This window comes from Helianthus annuus, chromosome 15, assembly GCF_002127325.2.
Source record: "Helianthus annuus cultivar XRQ/B chromosome 15, HanXRQr2.0-SUNRISE, whole genome shotgun sequence".
NCBI classification, from domain to species: Eukaryota; Viridiplantae; Streptophyta; class Magnoliopsida; order Asterales; family Asteraceae; genus Helianthus; species Helianthus annuus.
The window spans coordinates 9,334,923-9,356,972 of record NC_035447.2 but is presented as its reverse complement, the minus strand read 5'-3'; the positions used below and the strand labels follow the sequence as shown (position 1 = coordinate 9,356,972).

The 22,050-nt window shown below is 39.4% G+C and overlaps 2 protein-coding genes across 2 annotated transcripts; both read left to right on the top strand.

The window, feature by feature from the left end:
• Positions 1-1,186: 1,186 nt before the first annotated feature.
• Positions 1,187-4,947, top strand: LOC110910507 (protein transport protein SEC23). The gene is made up of 2 exons (XM_022155152.2): positions 1,187-2,112; positions 3,019-4,947. Exons 1-2 carry the CDS (start codon positions 1,354-1,356, stop codon positions 4,666-4,668), a joined length of 2,409 nt encoding a protein of 802 aa, XP_022010844.1. The 5' UTR covers positions 1,187-1,353; the 3' UTR covers positions 4,669-4,947.
• Positions 4,948-6,419: 1,472 nt separating this feature from the next.
• Positions 6,420-14,366, top strand: LOC110910506 (DNA-directed RNA polymerases II, IV and V subunit 12). The gene is made up of 4 exons (XM_022155151.2): positions 6,420-6,582; positions 12,661-12,710; positions 13,219-13,311; positions 14,173-14,366. Exons 2-4 carry the CDS (start codon positions 12,671-12,673, stop codon positions 14,193-14,195), a joined length of 156 nt encoding a protein of 51 aa, XP_022010843.1. The 5' UTR covers positions 6,420-6,582; positions 12,661-12,670; the 3' UTR covers positions 14,196-14,366.
• The last annotated feature ends 7,684 nt before the right edge of the window (positions 14,367-22,050 follow it).

Genomic DNA, 22,050 nt, shown 5'->3' with positions numbered 1-22,050 from the left:
GAAAAACGCCAACTGACAAACCTAGCATCGCCGATATCATTCGGCCGCACCTCTAATTGCCGATTGATGAACTTGGAACACCAGGATCACTCTCTGTGGGATAGTCAACAATCACTGTGTTTTTTAACTAGAAGATCGCCTTTGTTCAATTATGATTTTTTTTCTCAATTTTAATAAGGTAGAGGATATATCCAACTTTGGTTTTGAGTTTGATAAATATGTAATTTTCCATATATATATTTTTTATGGTGTACGGTTAATATGTTGCTAACCGGGTTAGTAGTTAATATGTTAGTATTCCCCTTGTCTGGATTTCGACCCACGACCTCAAAGAGAAGCAAAGCTTCTCACTTTCCCCTTAACCACTAGTAGGGATGAGCGTGGTACGGTTCCGTATTTGAAGATAAAATTCGGTATTTTACCGGTACCGATAGCGAAATTATAGATACCGAAAATGCCAAAAAGTGGGTACCGATACCGAAAAAATTCGGTACGAAAAATTCGGTACCGATACCCAGTACCAAATGCTGATCCCTAACCATTAAACCAAGAGATCATCGGTAATTTTCATTATATTAATTGTGAGTATATGATACTATTCAAAATTTTACTATTTGGATTGCTTTGTGTACAAATAAGTTAAGTTCCATTATATTACTTTATTTTTTATCAACTAAACTTTTTATTATTTTATTTTTCTTCTGTTACAAAATAACCTTTGTTGTTTAGTTTGAATTTTAACCCTAAAAATGGATATTATCTCATTACTTTAGTTCTTGTGATCAACCTCAATTACACATACGCTTACGTATCTAGCGCAACATAGGGGTTCTTAGTACTTTTATTATTATTTGGGATAAAGTTTTTTTACTTTTTAACGATAATTGTTATATGTTTTCGGTAAATTTTTGTGAGTTAGCTGTAATGCGCGCGTGTGATTTAACATTTTTACATCTATTTGTTATTTAATGACCACGTCGCAGTGCACGAGTCCTAAGCCGACTTAGTTATAATTTTCTATGTTTTATGTTTCTGTTAGTTTTTTTCCTGTGTTAACACGCCGCAATGCGCGCGTGTTATTTAACGTTTTTACATCTATTTTCTTCGGTTTAACAGTTCCGCCGCAAACAAATACAGTAGCAAATTTTAGAAACTAAAGTATTTAAGAGAATTTCACCTCACGTGACATCACGTGCACACCTTTCCTCTTCCAAAATCTTCAATTCATCTGTCACTTTTCTTGTTCCAATCACAAAAACTTCAAAATCAAACCCTTGGATCCAACAACAACAACATCGTATCCAATCCAATCCATGAATCTCACAACTCCCACCTAGATTCCACCAACCCAACATGGATTTCGTCGAACTTGAAGCAATCGAAGGCCTTCGTTGGTCCTGGAACTCATGGCCAGTATCAAGAACCGAATCACACGATCTGGTAATCCCTTTATCCATCATGCAAACTCCTTTGATGAAATTCACAGACCTCCCATTATTATCTTACGACCCTTTGATCTGTTCCCGTTGCGGGTCGGTTTTAAACCCGTACGCCCGTGTCGATTACCCGTCTCGCATCTGGGTCTGCCCGTTTTGTTACCAAAAGAACGCCTTTCCAAGATCTTATGCTGAAATTGGGGAAAATAATATCCCTGCTGAGCTTTTTCCAACTTATAGTACTGTTGAATATCAGTTAGGGCATCCGGGTTTGATCAATCCGGGTCGGGTCAGTTCAACCCCGGGCCGGGTGAACTCGAATCCGGTTCATAATTGGGAAACTGGAAATGGGTCTTTTTCGGGTTCGGTTAAGTTGGGTGGGTTGTCGTTTTCATCAAGTTCGTTGTCGAGTTTGGATCAACGAGGCGGGGGGAGAGGGGTGGGGATGGGGTTGGGGATGGGTCCGGTGTTTGTGTTTGTGGTGGATGCGAGTTCGAGTGAGGAGGAGCTTCAAGCGCTTAAGAATGAGTTGTTGTTGATTGTTGCGCAGTTGCCGGAGAATGCGATGGTGGGGTTGGTTGTGTTTGATTCGATGGTGAGAGTGTATGATCTTGCGTTTACGGATTGTTTGCGGGTGGTGCTTTTTCATGGAGAGCGCGAGCTTTCGTCTAGCCAGGTATGTAAATTATGTTTAATGTTGATGCTTTTATAACTCTATCATCGTTTATGTAAATATAGTAACCTAGAGACCAAAACCAACGACCCGTACGTATATTTGTTGAATTAAGAACCGATTGTCAAGTGGAAGGCAATTTTGGTTTATAGACTATTCACTCTGCAACCCAGAATAGCAGCAGCCGCTGCAGTGTTCGTGTATCGGTATACGGCCCGTAATACAACCTTAGTACATCCCATACTGTGTTCTGTTGTCATAGGTTAAGTCTCAAGACTATTTCGATCATAATGTCGTAACTAGGGGTGTAAACGAGCCGAGCCGAGCCCGAGCTCGACTGGGCTCGAGCTCGGCTTGTCATGTTTTTTTGAAGCTCGAGCTCGGCTCGGTTCGAGCCTACTTATTTGAGCTCGAGCTCGGCTCGCGAGTAAAACCTAAAGCTCGAGCTATTTTAAGAACAACCTTAGATGAGCTAAAAACTCGGCTCGAGCTCGATTCAGTATCGCTTAAACGAGCTCAAGCTCGGCTCACCAATGTTATCATCATTATTATTATATTATATATATAAAATAAATAAATTTTTGTTTGGGCTCGTTTAGGCTCGCAAGCCTAAACGAGCTTTGTATTTCAGGCTCGAGCTCGGGCTCGATAACTAAACGAGTTCTATTTCAGGCTCGAGCTCGGGCTCGGGCTCGTTAAAGCTCGGCTCGTTCAAGCTTTTAACCGAGCCGATAACGAGTAGCTCTCGAGCCTCTGGGCTTGTTTACACCCCTAGTCGTAACAGGTGAAAAGATTACATGTATGACTTTTCCTAGTTGATTTTGCTAAATTAAACGGATTTTTATATAATTAAATTTGTAAAAAAGGTTTGAAATTTTCATATTAACAGTTTGTTTTCTACGTTATCAGATCATAGATCTTCTGGGTACAAGGCAACAACTTGGAAAAACACAGGGTGTACAAAAACACGGTCTTATTTTACCAATTTCCGAATGCGAGTTCAATATCGTAACAGCTATCGAAGATATCCACCATTCACCGCCACTCAAACCGGGTCATCGGTCTCCACGCTGTACCGGTACCGCAATACAAGTTGCCATAGCCCTTCTAGAAGGATGCTCGGTTCACACCGGATCGCGTGTAATGGTGTTCACATCTGGGCCCGCAACCATGGGCCCAGGTATGGTTGCAAGCCCAGACCTTAATAATTCCATCCGAACGCACCGAGACGTAAACAGCGGTCACGCCCCTTTCTATTGGAAATCGTGCGAATTTTACAAACGAATATCGGAGAAATTGACGGATTTGTCCATGGTTTTCGATCTTTTCGCGTGTTCTCTTGATCAAATTGGAGTAACGGAGATGCGGGCCCCCGTGGAGAAATCGGGTGGGTTCATAATGCTGGCGGAATCTTTTGAATCGGATCAGTTTAGAAAATGCTTACGCCACATTTTCAGGCGTGACGAACAAGGGTTTTTGAACATGTGTTTTGATGCGACGATCGAGATAGTTACGACTAAAGGTGTGAAAATATGTGGGGCGATCGGTCCGTGTGTTTCTCTTCGTAAAAAGAACGCTTCGGTTAGCGATAAGGAGGTCGGTGAAGGCGGGACCAACACATGGAAGCTTGGAACAATAACCGATAAAACGTGCATCGCGTTCTTTTTTCAAGTAAGTGAAGAACAAAGACCGCAGCCTGGGACCGCATTTTTTATACAGTTTATAACAAAATACCGACATGGAAACATGGGAATTCGAAAGCGGGTTACGTCGGCAGCTAGACGGTGGGTTAGTGGTGGTGCACCGGAAATCGCTGCCGGTTTTGACCAAGAAACGGCCGGTGCGGTGATGGCTAGACTCGCGGTTCACGAAACCGGGAAGAATTTCCCTCGAGAGGTGGTGAGATGGCTCGATAAGGAGCTGATTCGTTTCGCGTCAAAGTTCGGGGACTACATTCCGGAAGACCCGTCATCGTTTCGTCTTTCGACGAATTTCTCTCTCTACCCGCAGTTCATGTATCACTTACGAAGGTCTCAGTTTATCGACGTGTTCAACAGCAGTCCGGATGAAACCACGTTTTTTCAGGTGATGTTGAACCGTGAAGGGGTCGTGGGGTCGTTAATAATGATTCAACCGACTCTTTCCCAGTATTCATTCGACGGGCCTCCGATTCCCGTTCTATTAGATGTTTGCTCTTTGTCGCCGGATGTAATTCTGCTATTTGATTCCTACTTTTACGTCGTTATTCACTACGGGTCGAAGATAGCTCAATGGAAGAAGCTGGGCTATGACCGGGACCCGAACCATGAGAGTTTTCGAAAGCTGTTGGAAGCACCGGAGGTCGAGGCAGAGCAGCTCGTGAGTCAACGGATCCCGGTTCCGAAGCTCATCAAGTGTGATCAGCATAGTAGTCAGGCTAGGTTTCTTTTAGCCAAATTGAACCCTTCGGTTACGCACAAGTCGAGTTATGTGGTTGAGGGGTCCGAGGTTATCATGACCGATGATGTGAGTTTGCAAGTGTTTATCGAGCATTTGCAAGAACTGGCGGTTCAGGGTTGATTGAATGTCGGTTTTGTTGTTGATGTTGTTGTAGTATAGATATGTTGTTTCTGCTCTAGTGACGGTTTTCACGAGTCGATATAGGAAAAAGTATTGTGTATTACGGTTCGGTTTGGTTCAGTTTTAGTCGTAACTAGAAGTTTTGGTTATTGAAAACTGGAAAACAGAATCGGAAAATGTTTTTTTTGCTTAGGTAACCTAGGAGTGTTCATTATTCGTTTTTAAAAACCAAACCGAACCAAAACCGATTGAATTTGAACAGAATTGCAAATTTGGTTTTCGGATTGGAATAAAAACCGAACCGATAAGCAAGCTAGCGACTCTCCTAGTAGCGAAGAAACGGAGGTTCGGGAAGACTGATGATGCTTATAGAACCACCATGGTTAAACCTGATTCTAATGATCAAATTCATGCATTGCTGTAGAATATTACAGTTATAATATGCTGTTCAATGTTGATTGCTATTTGCTAAAATCATCAAAAATGTTTATGTTTGGAAGGAAAAAAATTAATAAGTAAATTTGAAAATAATAAAAGTACTAAAAATGAATTTTAAGATATTTATCATTTGTGCTATTACTTGAAAAAAAACCATCAATAAAACCCGACCCAAATATTTATTTTAGTATTTTATTCAGCTGCTGCTTCACTGGTTCGCTAACAAGACCACTTGGCGCGACCTTCTTTCTCGCGCGTAGAGGTGAGGTGGAGCCGTGACCACGTGTGGAACACCACGCCGTGTATGTGCACATCTAGGTTCCTGGCATGGATTTTCTCAAGGGGGTGACCCCCTTTCCAATAAGATAAGTGATATGTGGAAGACATTTTCACCGTCATATGATGGGATGTGAAAAATGGCGCGACACTTAGGTGGCAGTTTCACACATGTGGAAACAATCTGACGCGCCAAATAACCTAATGTACTTGAAATTCCACCAATCAAGCATTGTCAACTTAATTTTACCCTAAACTGCCTCAAAACACATTATAAGAACATGTGTAGTGGGAGGGGGAAGACCCTTGGGCGTTTTGCGCCATGTGATGGTCCAGTCAGCAATGGAGCTTTATGGGGCATTATCTTAAAAAGGGTGTAGTGGTAAATGGGGTGTATGGTAAGTATATATTTAATTGTGACAACTTTCTATCTATTAGGTTATAAGTTATAATCAACATCAGTGATTATCCTAACCCATCATATATCATAAACCTTCAATTTCCAAAAATTCGAGTGCGGTTGTACTTATGGGGTAAAGTTATCCTACAAAGTCTCCTAAATCTAATAAGTGTACAAAGACGTACTTATGGGGTAAAGTTATCCTACAAAGTCTCCTAAATCTAAGAAGTGTTCAAAGACTACTTATGGGGTAAAGTTATCCTACAAAGTCTCCTAAATCTAAGAAATGTATAAAGATACAATGTCGAGCAAAATATAACTCAATGCCGAAAAATATAACACAATGTCAAAGAAAAAAGATATAACAAGTCGCAAAAAGACACGATGACCCAAACATAGAAAAAACAGTGTTGCAAAAATCGCGACTAGTCGGCGATTAATCGGCAATTAGTCGCTAGTCGGCCTCCAACTGAGTAATTTTTCATTAATCAGTCAAAAAATCGCTAGTCGGTCAAAGCCGGTGCTAATCGGTGCTAGTCGGCCCAAGTCGGCCCAATTAAAATGTTTACAAAAGTGGCCCAAAATGAAAAAATTAGCCCATTTTCGTTAACCTTATACCCTAAAATCACTGTTATCAGCGACATAACTGGATTCCTTCCCTAAAATCTTTACAAAACTGATCAGCGAAATCATCCACAGCGGCGGCTTCGTTCTCCGGTGGCCCTGCTACCTTCTCCGGCGGCCCTGCTTTCTTCTCCGGCGGCCTTCTTCTCCGGTTCTTCCATACTCCAATCCAACAGGTAATTTACTGGACTGACTATATGTTGTAATTGTTAGACATTAGTGAATAATATGGAGTGATTTTTGTTTAATTAGTGTTTGATTGGACTGATTATAGGTTGATGTTAATGAATAAGTTTCAGTTTGTTACAGTTGGCCGATTATAGGTTGATTATAGTTTGATTACAGTGGCCAATTATAGACTGATTATAGTGTTTGATTGGACTGATTATATGAATAATATGCCAATTACAGTTTGTTACAAATAAGTTTCAGTTGGCTGATTATAGGTTGTTTCTTACAAATAGTTAGACATTAGTGAATGCTGTAATTGTTGTTTAATAACTTTCAGTTGGCCGATTATATGCCGATTAATTGTTATCAGCTCTGTATTCTTGTGAAATCTGTACTGAACTGATGATTTTGGTGTAGACGTGTAGTTATGTTATGACTTATATGTAAGTTTAGTTTGAATTTTGAACTACTTTTATCTTTTAAAGTATTATATCGATATGGATGTGTGTGTATATATATACATATTTATAAAAATAAAAAAATATACATATAAAATTCCCGATCCGATTAATCCCGAGTAGTCGCTAGTCCCCACCTCACCGGCCGACTAGCTACTAGCAAGTTCTCCAACCTTGGAAAAAACACAATGCTACATAAAAAGACAACAATGATATAAATAAAAATTCTAAAATCTACAAGCTATAAATCCAAAAGTGAAAAGCCAAAATCTCATATCGTAGAGTTCGATAAGACGGTTACAATACTGCTTGAATGAAGTCAATCAAAGTCCATTTGATACTCTTTTTACGACTTCTTATTTTTAGGAAACTTTATATTTAATCATAAGTCTTGTACTCTGTGTTTAAAAAAGTGCGCTTAAAGCGAGCTTAAAGCGCGCTTAAAGCGTGAAGCGCTGGAAACATCGCTTTTTTTGGTCTGAAGTGTTACATTACGTGAAGCGCTGTGAAGCGAGCTTTAAGCGCGAAGCGATGATGGTTTTAAGCGACGCTTCAGCCCAATCAGGTCCACATTTGGGCCATTTTTTAAGCCCAACAGTCTTTAAATAGGGTTAAATGAGGCCTGTTTCTTTACCCTAAGTGTGTTTCGACTTTAATTTATGTTTTAACTATGTTTTTTTATGTGTTAAGTGTGTTTTTTAATCATGTTTTTGTGTTTGTTATTGATTAACAAGTAGAATAAGTCATATTGATGTGTACTATATATATATATATATATATATATATATATATATATATAGGTAGAGGATCCTGTAAAAAAGGCTTAAAGTGTGAGAAAGGTAAGAAAGAATCTCAACCATTAGATCTTTTGATCTAATGGTTGGATCAATAGGGACCAAAATGTAAAATATTTTTCTTAATTGGGACTGAATTGAAAATTATAGGGGTAATAAAGTCTTTATATCCATTCAAAATAGGAAATTGTAAATCAAAATTCCTATAATTCCGATCTCTCTCTCCAATTGATCGTACAGTTTCTCTCTCTTTCTACAATTTCAAAACCCTAATGCCGCTAAACCTCCATATCGATCGAACAGCGGCGACGACGAGCGGCGACGGTGAGCGACGGCGACGGCGAGCGGTAGCGACGGCAAGCGGGCAGCGGCAGTGGTTGTGCGGATCGGCAGCGATGGTGCAGCAGTGGTGGTGCCGGAAGTGCCAGTGGTGGTGCCGGAAGTGGAGAAGATGATACAGAGGTGTTATTTTTTTTTACTGAATGGTGTTATATCTTCTACTGAATGGTATTATTTTTGTACTGAATGGTGTTTTTTTATTTACTGCTGAATGGTGTTATTTTTGTGCTGAATGATGTTATTTTTATACTGAATGGTGTTGTTTTTGTACTGAATGGTTTTTTTTATCTACTGCTGAATGGTGTTATTTTTGTGATGAATGGTGTAAATTTTGTACTGAATGGTGTTATTTTTGTACTGAATGGTGTTTTTTTTATTTACTGCTGAATGGTGTTATTTTTGTGCTGAATGGTGTTATTTTTGTACTGAATTGTGTTATATTCTTGTACTGAATGGTGTTTTTTTTATTTACTGCTGAATGGTGTTATTTTTGTGCTGAATGGTGTTATATTTTCTGAATTGTGTTATATTTAAAACACCATGTATGAACATGCTCTGAATGGTGTTATATTTATGGACGGTTATAAGTCCTAAAATCCAGGTTTTTCTCTCTCCAAATCCTTAAATCAAGGATTACCATATTTGAATTTGTTAATGCATTTACAATCCTACCCTTTTCAATTAATTTTAATCTAATGGTTGAGATTCTTTCTTACCTTTCTCACACTTTTGGTCTTTTTTACAATAACTCCACCCTATATATATATATATAGGGGTAGGTTAACGTACAAATGCGCTTATCGTACATTATGTACGCTACAATCTCAGCCGTCCGATCATCTTCCCGCATTGAATTCGCATGTTGTTTTTTTGTAACAATTTCGCATGTTGGTTTTTTAACATGCGATTTCATCAAAAATTACACATGCGAAATTGTTACAAAAAACAACATGCTATTTCATCAAAATTATCACATGCGAAATTGTTACAAAAAAACAACCTGCTATTTCATCAAAATTATCACATGCGAAATTGAATTACCACATGCGAAATTGTTACAAAAAAACAACCTTCTATTTCATCAAAATTATCACATGCGAAATTGAATTAACACATGCGAAATTGTTACAAAAAAACACCTGCTATTTCATCAAATTTATCACATGCGAAATTATTACAAAAAAAAAAAACATGCGATTTTCATTGCGGGAAGACGATCGGACGGCTGAGATTATAGCGTACATAATGTACGATAAGGGAATTTGTACAGTACCCTTTACCTATATATATATATATATATATATATATATATATATATATAGGGTAGGGATATGGTAAAAAGTGTCCAAAGTGTAAGAAGTGTAAGAAGTGTTTTAAGCCATTGGATCTTTGATCTAATGGTTGAGATCAATAGGGTATTAAAGTGTAAATTGTGTTTTAATTAGAAGGGGCTTTTGTAAAATTGAAGGGCAATAGTGACTTTTCCAACATTTCAAATATGGTAACCGTTTCAAAACCACCCATCAAACTCCTAAAGATCAGCGAATTATATGTAACCGCCATCAATCTCCAAAAAAAAATCAGCGAATTTCTTCATACTTTAAAACATTCCCAGATTTTTAAAACGTAATCGCAGATTCAAGTCATGGTGTTTTATCTGGAGACATTGTTGATGGCGTGGTGTTTTATCTGGAGACATTGTTCATGGCGTAGTGTTTTATAAATACAAAACATTCCCAGATTCAAGTCATGGTGTTTTATCAGGAGACCTTGTTCATAGTGTGGTGTTTTAAACATCTATGATTCAAGTCATGGTGTTTTATCAGGAGACATTATTCATGGCGTGGTGTTTTATCTGGAGACATTGTTCATAGCGTGGTGTTTTATCTGGAGACATTGTTCATGGTGTGGTGTTTTATCTGGAGACATTATTCATGCCGTGGTGTTTTATCTGGAGACATTGTTCATGGCGTGGTGTTTTGTCTCCAGATGTTTAAAACACTATGCCATGAACAATGTCACCAGATAAAACACCACGCCATGATTCAAGTCATGGTGTTTTATCTGGAATCCCCAGCAACCTTCTATGAATATAACACCATACAACTTAATAGAACACCAGAATAAAACACTATGATATACATTAACCTGCATCGCTGGACTCCCTAAATATATTTTGTTCAAATCGGAGAAGATGATCTGAATCGGAATTCGGAGAAGACGATGACGGAATGTTAACAAGATGACGGGAACTGTGATCAATCCCTAAACATTCTCATCGTCAGTTTTTTTTTTCAGTTATATTGTAAATCAATTAAATGACAAAAAAATACAATTACTAATCTACCCTTTTGAATTAATTAAGAGGAGGGACACTTGTCATTCCAAGATTATTTCTTACACTTCTTACAAAAGACCCACTTTTTACAGGATCCTCTACCTATATATATATATATATATATATATATATATATATATATTATTTTGAGTGCTTCGTATACGTGAAGCTCTCGCTTCGCGCTTGAAGCTTCGCTTAAAGCTTTTGGAACCAAAACGCTTCGGAGTGCTTCGCGCTTTTTTAAACCAAGCTTGTACTTATGTGCAAATACACTAAATCAAAGCTATTTGATTGTTAAATGCTTAACCGATGAATCACTAGGGATTGGAGCATAATTTGAGGCTTTGATTTCTTAGTAATAAGCAGAAGGTTGAAAATTATTTTGAGGCTTTGAACTAAGGATCGTGCCTTAGTTCTATAACTTACTAGGACATGGTCAAATTTAGTGTTTGTTGATTTCGAATAAAGATCCACGCCTCCTTCTAACTTTTACTTTCGTTGTCAAATGCCATAGAAAACGGTCAAATGCCATATCAAACTAATGGAAAAGTAATTTCATTGTCCTCCTTAATGAACAGCTAACTGGTTTTTACTCTAATTAAAATGTTGTAAATTGTTTAGAAACGACATAAATGAATATTCTTCTTCGTTTGGCTAAGATTGTCTATGATAACATAAGCGAAAATTAGAAATGTCATTAGTTATATTGTCAATATGAAATGTTGTGGCCAACGAGGAGTGCTAACCGGATCGTATTTATGGGTTAGCGGATCCAACCTGCCACGAATCCGAAAATATGACACATACCCAAGCCCGAAAATTGTGTCGGACATACGAATCCAAACATGACACGAATAATGGCGAACTGACTCGAGCATGACCTGTTTAACCTGAAACTTTTTTTTCATTTTTTTTTTTTTTTGCATATTAATACTCTAAATTATTATTTTCACAACAAAAAAAATACAACGGTGTATAAAACAATTACATTTAAGTTTTTAAACCTTATATCAGTTTCACTGATACGTTTTAGAATTTGTTATAAACAACTAATCAACTTGATTTAAGAAAATAAAACAAAAATAAATGGGTTAAACAGTTCAACCCGCAAACTCATCGTGTTGACACGAATCCAACCCGTTTAGCTAAACAGATTTGCAGGTTCAACCCGAAACTGACCCAGGCCTGTTTATACTGTACCCAAAATCACAAATTTCATGATAGGTTCGTGTCGTATCAGAAATTCATACCCTATCGCCAATAAATAATAGTTTTGATTGTTAAAATCCAATTTGCGTAAAATAATAGTGGTTTGTAAATAGGGCTGTTCACGAAGCCAAACCAAGCCGAGCTAGGGCAAAACTTGAGCTAGGCTCGATTATAAATCGAGCTGGCTCGGCTTGGCTTGATTTTGAAAAGAAAAATTAATACATGAGTATCAAAATTAAGTAATTTAAAATATTATTCAATAATTCAAAAGAACATAATCCAAAGAACATATCCAAAATAAACTCAACCTAATACATTACAAGACAAAATCAAGTTTAACAACACAAAATACGTTCTTAATTTCAATGAAATATAATATAAGTTCATTAGCATTTTAATCAACCTTTGAATGTGATATACATATCAAATTACACTCCTAATCACATGTAAATAATAATAAGTTTTTGTGAAATATTATAATGTATATAAAAATAAAATATATTAAAAGTAAAATAATTCGAGCCAAGCCGAGCCGAGCCGAGCTGGTATGCAAGCCAAACCGAGCCAATTCGGCTCGTTACAAGCCGAGCTAGACTCACTCTCTAACCGAGCCAAGCCGGCTCGGCTCACTTTCAAAACGAGCCACATCAAGCGAGCTTTTTCCGAGCTAAATCCGAGCGAGCCGCGAGCTTTTTGGACAACCCTATTTGTAAAGGGTCTATCTTGTAAACCAACGAAACTTGAGGATCTCTTAATTTTTTGTCCTGTCTCTATATTTGTCCCAAATTTTAGAATATCATAATTCACCAAAACCCTAGGGTTCCCAAGCCAGCCATCGTCGTTTTCAACCACTCCGGTCGCATGTACAAAAAAAAAACCCTACGAACGCGTTGCTTATGTTCATATACTCGTGATAATCCTCTGCTTTTGTTTCTTAATTTGCAGTAATCAATCAATGGATCCAGCACCTGAGCCAGTTACTTACATTTGTGGAGGTCTGTTTTGTTATTATCTTTTTAAGTTGTATACATCTTTTGTATCTATTTTGATAGTTTGGATTGGTTTCAGTTTCTCTTATTATGTTACTGTTGTAGTTTTGATTGAGTTTAGAGTTAAATGCCATTTTAGTCCCTGTGGTTTGGGCCATTTTGCCAGTTTAGTCCAAAGGTTTTATTTTTAACCTGTGGGTCCAAAAATGTTTCACAGTTGCCATTTTAGTCCACTAGGTTAACTTCATCCATTTTTCCTGTTAACGAGAAGGCCAATTCGGTCATTTTATATGACTGAATTGCCCTTTTAGTTAACAGAATTACATACAAAATGACCAAATTGGCCTTCTCGTTAACAGAAAAAATGGATGAAGTTAACCAAGTGGACTAAAATGGCAACTGTGAAACCTTTTTGGACCCACAGGTTAAAAATGAAACCTTTGGACTAAACTGGCAAAATGGCCCAAACCACAGGGACTAAAATGGCATTTAACTCTATAGTTTATGTATGTAGATTGTGGGCAGGAGAATACTTTGAAGGTTGGTGATGTGATTCAATGCCGAGAGTGTGGTTACCGCATTCTCTACAAGAAGCGAACTCGTCGAAGTAATTCTCTTTTTTAATTCTCTCTGTTTGAAAGTAATTTTGGTTAACTAGGTTTGAAAGTTTAGGTTGTTATTAATTAGCTTTGTACTCTACCCTAGTGTATATGATAACAACTGGATTAGATTTTGTATAGAGTTAGTGGTGTAAACCGGCCGCTTGAGATTGGATTGCTATAAGCTAAAATTAAGTCGAGGTTAAACGAGCTCATGCTTATAAATAGACGTGTTTTATATAAATGAGCTCAAGCCTGAGATTTACTTATCGGGCTCTCGTAAGTTAAACGAGCTCAAGCCTAAAAATAAGCTCGTTTAGTAAAGTGTCCGACATAGTTGTTAATAGCGGCTATAGCGACCGCTATAGCGCGCTACGTAGCATCGTGACCAAGTGTCGCTATATGGGTCTTAGCGACGAATAGCGAAGTTAGCGACAGTTTTTTTTTTCCACGTTTGGGCCATTTTTTAATATAAAAAAACTGCATAATTTGCTTAAAAAAGCAGAAGGTTAAATTGTGCAAAAACTGGCCCCACGCGGGCCCGGGGTTTCGGAGCTGCATTCGTGCAGGCACGTCAGAAACTCATTTTTTGGTACTGGTATTTGACACTAATAATTCAGTGATATATCGGTCAAATATCGGCGATAATATTGGTACTGGTATTTGACACGGGTATATTAGGTTCATTTACGAAAATTTGTTGATGCCATATTGCAGACACCAGATTTAGTGTGTAGTGGGATTTGTTATAGGTTCAGTATATATAGTATCTATCAGCTTGTTGTATGATTCTAAAGCTTTGTACCGTCTTTCTTATTATTAATTCATTTGTGAGAAACATTATTAATTTCTTGGCCTTCTGCCTGCAGTTGTGCAGTATGAAGCCCGTTGAAGAACACCCTGCAAGGGAACGCATTGGCACTATCAAGTATGATTGAAGTATAATAAGTGAAATTTGGATCTTATCTGTGTCAAATGTTTGATTGCTAATGTGAACTTTTTCATCCTAGATGTCATGTCAATAGTTATAACATTATAGATAGACAATTGGCGGTTCATTTCATGCTTCGCTGCTCAGTGGCGGAACCAGAACGATTTAGTTAGGAGGTCATCATTTGCTTATATTCTATATATTTTCTATACTGGTTCAAATTAGGGGGTCCATCTCTAAGTTTGTTCTTTAAAAAATCAAAATTTATAAATAAAAATTCAAAAAGTTCCGGTGACCGGAGGGTCAGCGGACCCTTTTGACCCCCCTCTGGTTCCGCCCCTGTTGCTGTTAGTAAGTGGACAAAAAAAAAACACAAATTTGATCATGGTTTGAAAAGCGTCTTGAAATGTGTTGATTCTTTTGCAAGTTGCGAAATTCAACACAAAAGAGGTGTTCACTTTCTGCTTTTGACGAAAATTTTGGATGATGTGCTGAACTGCTAACTATGGTTTTAGTAAATAAAAACCTTATCTGCTGGTTTTAGCGGTTTGATGCTTCAGTGAAAACTGGATAAATGTCGAACCTGGTTATTTTCTTTCGTTTGAACAGTTGAATTGATTTCATTTGTTTATGAACACCACCCCTAAATGAAAAAGGAATGCAAACACTTTAAACATGTGGTTTTGTTTTTGTAACGCTAACATTAAAGCTTATTTTTTTTATATACGTGAGGGCGGTCAGTTTTTTGTGGTTCAAGCATAGGGCTAAGAAGGGTTCTTTTGTTTGAGTTGATTGGTGTAAATTTGTTAATATGTACGTTGGTTTGTTTGTTTTTCCGTCCCGGTTTTCAGGTTCGGTGTTTTTAATGAAGTTCTCCTTTAAAAAAAATGATCAAATTCATGCATTAATGACTTTTACCTTGTGCTGTAGAATATTACAGTTATACTTTCGTAGTTCAATGTTGATTGCTATTTGCTAAAATCATCTAAAATAGTTAAAAGTAATTATTTTACTTGATTAAAAGGTATTGTTTATGTTTGGAAGGAAAAAAATTGATAAGTAAATTGAAAATAATAAAAGTACTAAAAAATGAGTTTTAAGATATTTATCATTTGTGCTATTACTTTAAAAAAACCATCAATAAAATCCGACCCAAATATTTGTTTTAGTATTTTATCCAGCCGCTTCACTGGTTCGCTAACAAGACCACTTGGTGCGACCTTCTTTCTCACGCGTAGAGGTGAGGTTGAGCTGTGGCCACGTGTGGAACACCACGCCGTGTATGTGCACATCGTTAGGTTTATGGCATGGATTTTCTCAAGGGGGTGACCCCCTTTCCAACAAGATCAAGTGATATGTGGAAGGCATTTTCACCATCATATGATGGGATGTGAAAAATGGCGCGACACTTAGGTAGCAATTTCACACATGTGGAAACAATTTGACACGCCAAATAGCCTAATGTACCTGAAATTCCACCAATCAAGCATTGTCAACTTAAGTTTACCCTAAACTGCCTCAAAACACATTATAAGACCATGTGTAGTGGGAGGGGGAAGACCCTTGGGCGTTTTGCGCCCTGTGACGGTCCAGTCAGCAATGGGGCTTTATGGGGCATTATCTTAAAATGGGTGTAGTGGTAAATGGGGTGTATGGTAAGTATATATTTAAAAGTGAAATAAAAAAAATCTATCCAACCATTTTTAAGGTTGCTAATGTTGGCAACAGCCTATTGGCCAAAGAAAACAAGGAGAGGCGTTTTAAAAAGGACGCCTAATGTCACACCCCAACCGATGGCGGAATCATCGGGGCGCGGCACTGAGCGAAACAGATTGTTCAGAAGTTTCCACAACAACTATCATACAATTCAGTTATATAACACGTCCCATACCGTGTCCCAAATAATAACAAGTTATCATAGAAATCAGCTAAACAATATGGGAACTGTTCCGACAACTCAAATTCTTAATTATTACAGACCAAATGTAAATATTGTTTTAAGACCTCTAGACGGCTATCCGTAAATCTTACTGACTACAGGTGCCAGTACAAGATCTACAGATAATTATGGCCCTGGAACAGGTACGTGGACACTGCCCTAAGGTCACAGGCTCCTAGAAGCTTATTATTGCCTCGCTTCCCTAGCACGCTAGTAGCTTAAACACCTGTCACATACGTTAAAATAAAAGTCAATACATATAATGTAAAGGTGAGTACACAAGTTTGATATAGCATATAGAGTTCGAATAGTTTACGCGTAACCAAACACGTACACAAGGGCAAACGATGCATGTAAATTATCAACATGGGACCATCGATACCAATGACTTCGAGTTGACTGTCCGAGACAGTTCGCAATACATGATTACCACCGTAATCCATGCAAGTAATTGTCCTTAGCAACCCCCGTGTGAACGGGTGCTGAGTCCAAACTATAGTACTACGTTGCTAAAGCAGGTAGATAGCACTCCACGTGTAAACATAATAAACAGCAATCATTTAGACAAGTAATACATGCAAGTAGGTTAGCGTTCAAATAGATTGTGTTGTTTGTGAATTTGATAGATTACGTATGTAACACCCCAAAAGTGCTGAAAGCAAAAAGGGATCGAGTATACTCACAGTGATTGGTTGTGGATTGAAGGGAGCACTGAGAATAGGTTAGCCTGAATAGTTCGATAACACAACGATGAGTAACGCGGAAAAAGTAAACAATGTACTTGAATCGAGTAGGCCATTCGATCGGACAGCAGTTCGATCGAGTGGGCTGTTCGATTGGTTTGAAAGTCCGTTCGAACATCCATTCGATCGGCTGGCTGGCTCGATCGGCTGGTTCCTTCAAGTGGATTGTTTCTTCCTTTGATGAGAAGGATGTGTTTGTGTATGATGGTTTGTACTACCTTTCAAGTTGGCCGATCGAGCAGCTGTTCGATCGGTTAGCCCAACCGATCGGTTAGCACTTCATTGTGTTTCAAATATGTCACTCGATCGGTTGGCATGTTCGATCGGGTGACATTCCAATGTTTCGAAAAGTCTAAGTGTTTTGAAGTATAGTATCTCATGATTCGAGCAGTAATGATTACAATCGAGTGGCGTAGTCGATCGAACAGTACTTCGTCAATACTACACTTTGTGAGTTTGAGGGCCTAAGTGCTAGTCGATCGGTTAGCCTAGTCGATCGGCTGGCATAGTCGTTCGGTTGGGCTGTTCGATCGAACAGCCTAGCCGTTCGGCCAGCTTCTCGATTCGGTTAACCTATCACTAAACACTTGGTTATTCCCGTTATTTGTTGATGTTTTATAGATATTTTGACTACGAGTTGAACCACAAAACTGAAGTCCCTATTTAGCCTACTGACTCGAGCAGGAATCACCCAAACCCGGTCAGAGACGGTTTGGAACCTAAGTTTAACGCTTAACCCGAAATCGATATATCTCTCGGTAGAACCCGAATCTTGAACCATGTGTTTGTTTAGAATGGTTTGTAAATCGGTTCAAGTCTCGTTTTCACCTTTTTGAGTGTAAAAGAGTTGAAAGATAGATGGAAACCCATCTTCCAATCCTTTTCCACCGTGAAATGTTAAGATCTTTGGAAGATTTTAAGTTATTGATGTGGAAATCGATTAGATCTAGCTTATTCATGGTTGAATGAAGTCAAGAACATGAAGTTCTTGATGAACACCAAGAACACCATGATGACATCACTCAAGAACACCTAGATCTTGGTGATTTCATGGATGAAATCCAGATTTTGAAAGATAGAAAGATGGAGAATCGATTATTGAACAAAAACGTACAAGGATTAGAGCGAAATACTTACCGGTTTGAGAGAAATCTGGGATTTAGTGAGAAGAAGAGGCTGGTCGGTCAGAGCTTTTCCAAAAGTGGAAAGGTTGACAAAGACAGCCCTATTTATAGGCTTCCAAAAGAAGAAAGGGGTCAGCTGATCGAACAGCATCCCTGATCGAGCAGCTGTCCGATCGAACTGCCTGTTCGATCGGCTAGCCTGTTCGATCAGGTTGCCCTGTTCGATCGGCTAGCCTAGTTTTGAATGTTTTGCGACGATTTTTGATATTTCGAGTTCGATGAACGATGATTTGAGGATGATAGAATTCCTAAACAAATTACTTTTAGTCCCAACTACTATATCTAACATACAAGCATCCTTACACCACAATTTAGATTCGATTTCGATTGAGTTTGATTCACCTTTGAGTCTTGATTGATTTGATTGATTCACCACACACTTTAACATAAAAGTAAACATGCACAAGTAACACATAAGGCACACACACACGTATAAAAGCATTAAAATCCCCACACTTGAGTTTGATGATTGATTTGATTAGCTTGATTATTGATTGACTAGCTTTATTGCGTTGTTACTTCCTATCATTCATAGTCGGTCGTTGATTCACAGTTCGATTATCGGTCGATTAGTTTAATTATACAACACTTACTCCAAATAATACGAAAATCAAAATGAAACTAAAATGAAATTAATCTTCATTAATCTTTAATTCCAATAACAGTCAACACTTGACTTTGACTTTGACTTTGGAAAACACGGGGTGTTACAGTCTCCCCTCCTTTAGGGAATTTCGTCCCGAAATTAGGCCGAGAACCGTACATCGCCGTGTGATTTTACCTATTTGATGCTTCAGATCTATCTGAACAACTGCGGGTACTTGGCCTTCATGTCACTTTCGAGTTCCCAAGTGAACTCCGCGCCTCGTTTGCCTTCCCATCGTACCTTTACAATAGGAATGCGAGAGCGTCTGAGTTGCTTGGTCTGTCGGTCCACGATTTCGACAGGCTTTTCCACGAAGTGCAGCGTCTTATTGACCTGAAGATCGTCAAGTGGTACTATTGCGTCGTGGTCGGCTACGCATTTCCGAAGGTTTGAAATATGGAAAGTCGGGTGGACATTGCTGAGTTCCTCCGGTAATTCGAGTTTGTAGGCAACTTTACCGATCCTTTCCAGAATCTTAAAAGGTCCAACAAATCGAGGCGCAAGTTTCCCTCTTTTGCCGAATCGGACTACTCCCTTCCAAGGTGATACCTTTAGGAGCACGTAGTCGCCAACTGCAAATTCGCGGGGCCTGCGTCGTTTATCGGCGTACATCTTTTGTCTGTCCCGGGCCTTTACCAAATTTTCCCTTATCTGGTGGATCTTGTCAGTCGTTTCTTGCAGAATCTCGGGCCCAGTCAATTGTGAATGACCGACCTCGTGCCATACAATAGGCGAGCGACATCTCCTACCATACAAGGCTTCGAAAGGTGCCATTTCGATGCTGGAGTGATAGCTATTATTGTACGAAAATTCGACCAACGGTAGGTGTTTGCTCCAACTACCACCAAAATCGATAACACACGCACGGAGCATGTCTTCAATAGTACGAATCGTTCTTTCAGTCTGCCCGTCGGTTTGCGGGTGGAATGCGGTACTCAAATTCAGCGTCGTACCTAGAGCTGCTTGAAAAGTTTCCCACAATCTCGATGTAAACCGAGCGTCGCGATCCGAAATGATGTCTCGAGGCGTACCATGATTCTTAATGATCTCGTCGGTGTAGATTTGGGCTAGTTTGGCCACCTTATAGTCTTCTCGTATTGGCAAAAAGTGGGCTGATTTGGTTAGGCGGTCGACTATAACCCAAATACTGTCGTGACCTGATGGCGTGGTCGGAAGCTTAGTTATGAAATCCATAGCTATACTTTCCCACTTCCATACGGGTATCGGCGGTTGTTCGAGTAAGCCTGAAGGTCTTTGGTGTTCAGCCTTAACTCTTGCACAAGTTAAACAGCTACCAACATATAGAGCAATATCCCTTTTCATCCCAGGCCACCAGTACTTGTAGCGAAGATCCTGGTACATTTTGTCCGCACCGGGATGAATGGAATATCGGGATTTGTGGGCTTCGTTCATGATGATCTTTCGCAAATCTGTCCTCCTCGGAACCCAGATTCGGTCCAGATAATAGAATATCCCGTTGGCTTTGCTCACGAGCTGAGTTCCATCGTGATAGATTCGTTCTTTCTTCAACGTACGCTCGTTAAAGCAAGCGTGTTGTGCTTCGCGGATGAGAGCTTCGAGGTTATACTGAGCCTGGATGTTTCGAACACCTATCACGTAATTCTTTCTGCTGAGGGCGTCTGCAACTACATTCGCCTTGCCTGGGTGATAACGGATCTCACAGTCGTAATCGTTGAGGAGTTCTACCCATCGGCGTTGACGCATATTGAGTTCCCTCTGGTTAAAGATATGTTGTAGGCTCTTGTGATCGGTGAAGATCGTACACTTTGTACCATACAGGTAGTGTCGCCAAATCTTTAAGGCAAAGACAACTGCGCCTAGCTCGAGGTCGTGGGTTGTATAATTCTTCTCGTGGATTTTGAGCTGTCGAGATGCGTAAGCTATAACCTTGTCTCGTTGCATGAGAACACAGCCGAGTCCAAGGTTTGAAGCATCACAATAGACAACGAAGTCATCGCTTCCGTCCGGCAGTGTAAGAACTGGTGCATGGCACAGCATGTGTTTGAGGGTTTGGAAAGCAGTCTCCTGCGCGGTTCCCCACACAAAAGGCTTGTCTTTATGGGTAAGGGAGGTAAGCGGTACAGCAATCTTTGAGAATCCTTCGATGAATCGCCGGTAGTAACCAGCTAATCCGAGGAAAGAGCGAACTTCTGACGGATTCTTTGGCGTAACCCATCCCTTGACTGCCTCAATCTTTGCAGGATCAACGTGTATACCCCGACTATTCACAATGTGACCCAGAAATTGAACCTCCTCCAACCAGAACTCACACTTGGAGAATTTGGCGTAGAGTTGGTTTCCCTGAAGCAACTCGAGAACCAATCGCAAATGCTGCGCATGTTCGGCCCTCGATCTGGAATAGATCAGGACATCGTCGATAAATACAATGACAAAACGGTCTAAGAACGGTTTACACACGCGATTCATCAGATCCATAAAGACCGCGGGTGCGTTGGTCAAACCAAAAGGCATGACAACAAATTCGTAGTGGCCGTATCGGGTTCGAAAAGCGGTTTTGGGTATATCTTCCTCTTGAATCCGCAACTGATGGTAGCCTGAACGTAGATCAATCTTGGAGAAACACTGAGCACCTTGTAGTTGGTCAAACAGGTCATCGATTCTTGGTAAGGGGTATCGGTTCTTGATGGTCAGCTTGTTCAATTCCCGGTAATCGATGCACATCCGGAACGATCCGTCCTTCTTTTTGACAAAAAGGACTGGTGCGCCCCATGGAGAAGTGCTCGGGCGAATGAAGCCTTTTTCAAGTAACTCTTGGAGTTGGTTCGAGAGTTCTCGCATCTCAGATGGAGCGAGTCGATACGGAGCTTTGGCCACTGGGTTGGCTCCTGGAATAAGGTCGATTCGAAAGTCGATATCACGACTCGGAGGTAATCCAGGAAGATCATCAGGGAACACCTGAGGAAATTCTCGGACAACAGGAACATCCTTGACTTCAACTTTCTTTTTCTTGTCCGTCTCTGCTACAACAATGTTGGCCAAAAAGGCTCGATATTCCTTGCGGAGATATTTGCGAGCTTGAAGACAGGACATGAGCTTGAGATCTTTCGCAGTAGTTTCACCATAAACACATAGAATATCACCACTAGCTAGCACAAAACGAATCATCTTATCGGAACACACAACTTCAGCACGGTTTTCACGAAGAAAGTCCATGCCTACTATGACATCGAAACTTCCGAGTTGCATTGGAATAAGATTAATCGGGAATATATGATTGTTGAGCTTGAGAGTACAATCACGGAGCACAGAATTGACAGCAATG

What these genes read in the sequence shown, in the direction of transcription:
- LOC110910507 (XM_022155152.2), top strand. Translation starts at nt 1,354, where the DNA reads ATGGATTTCGTCGAACTTGAAGCAATCGAAGGCCTTCGTTGGTCCTGG. An exon ending in GCGAGCTTTCGTCTAGCCAG is followed by an intron (nt 2,113 to 3,018) that starts GTATGTAAATTA and finishes CTACGTTATCAG; the next exon opens with ATCATAGATCTTCTGGGTAC.
- LOC110910506 (XM_022155151.2), top strand. Translation starts at nt 12,671, where the DNA reads ATGGATCCAGCACCTGAGCCAGTTACTTACATTTGTGGAG. An exon ending in AGTTACTTACATTTGTGGAG is followed by an intron (nt 12,711 to 13,218) that starts GTCTGTTTTGTT and finishes TTATGTATGTAG; the next exon opens with ATTGTGGGCAGGAGAATACT. An exon ending in CAAGAAGCGAACTCGTCGAA is followed by an intron (nt 13,312 to 14,172) that starts GTAATTCTCTTT and finishes TTCTGCCTGCAG; the next exon opens with TTGTGCAGTATGAAGCCCGT.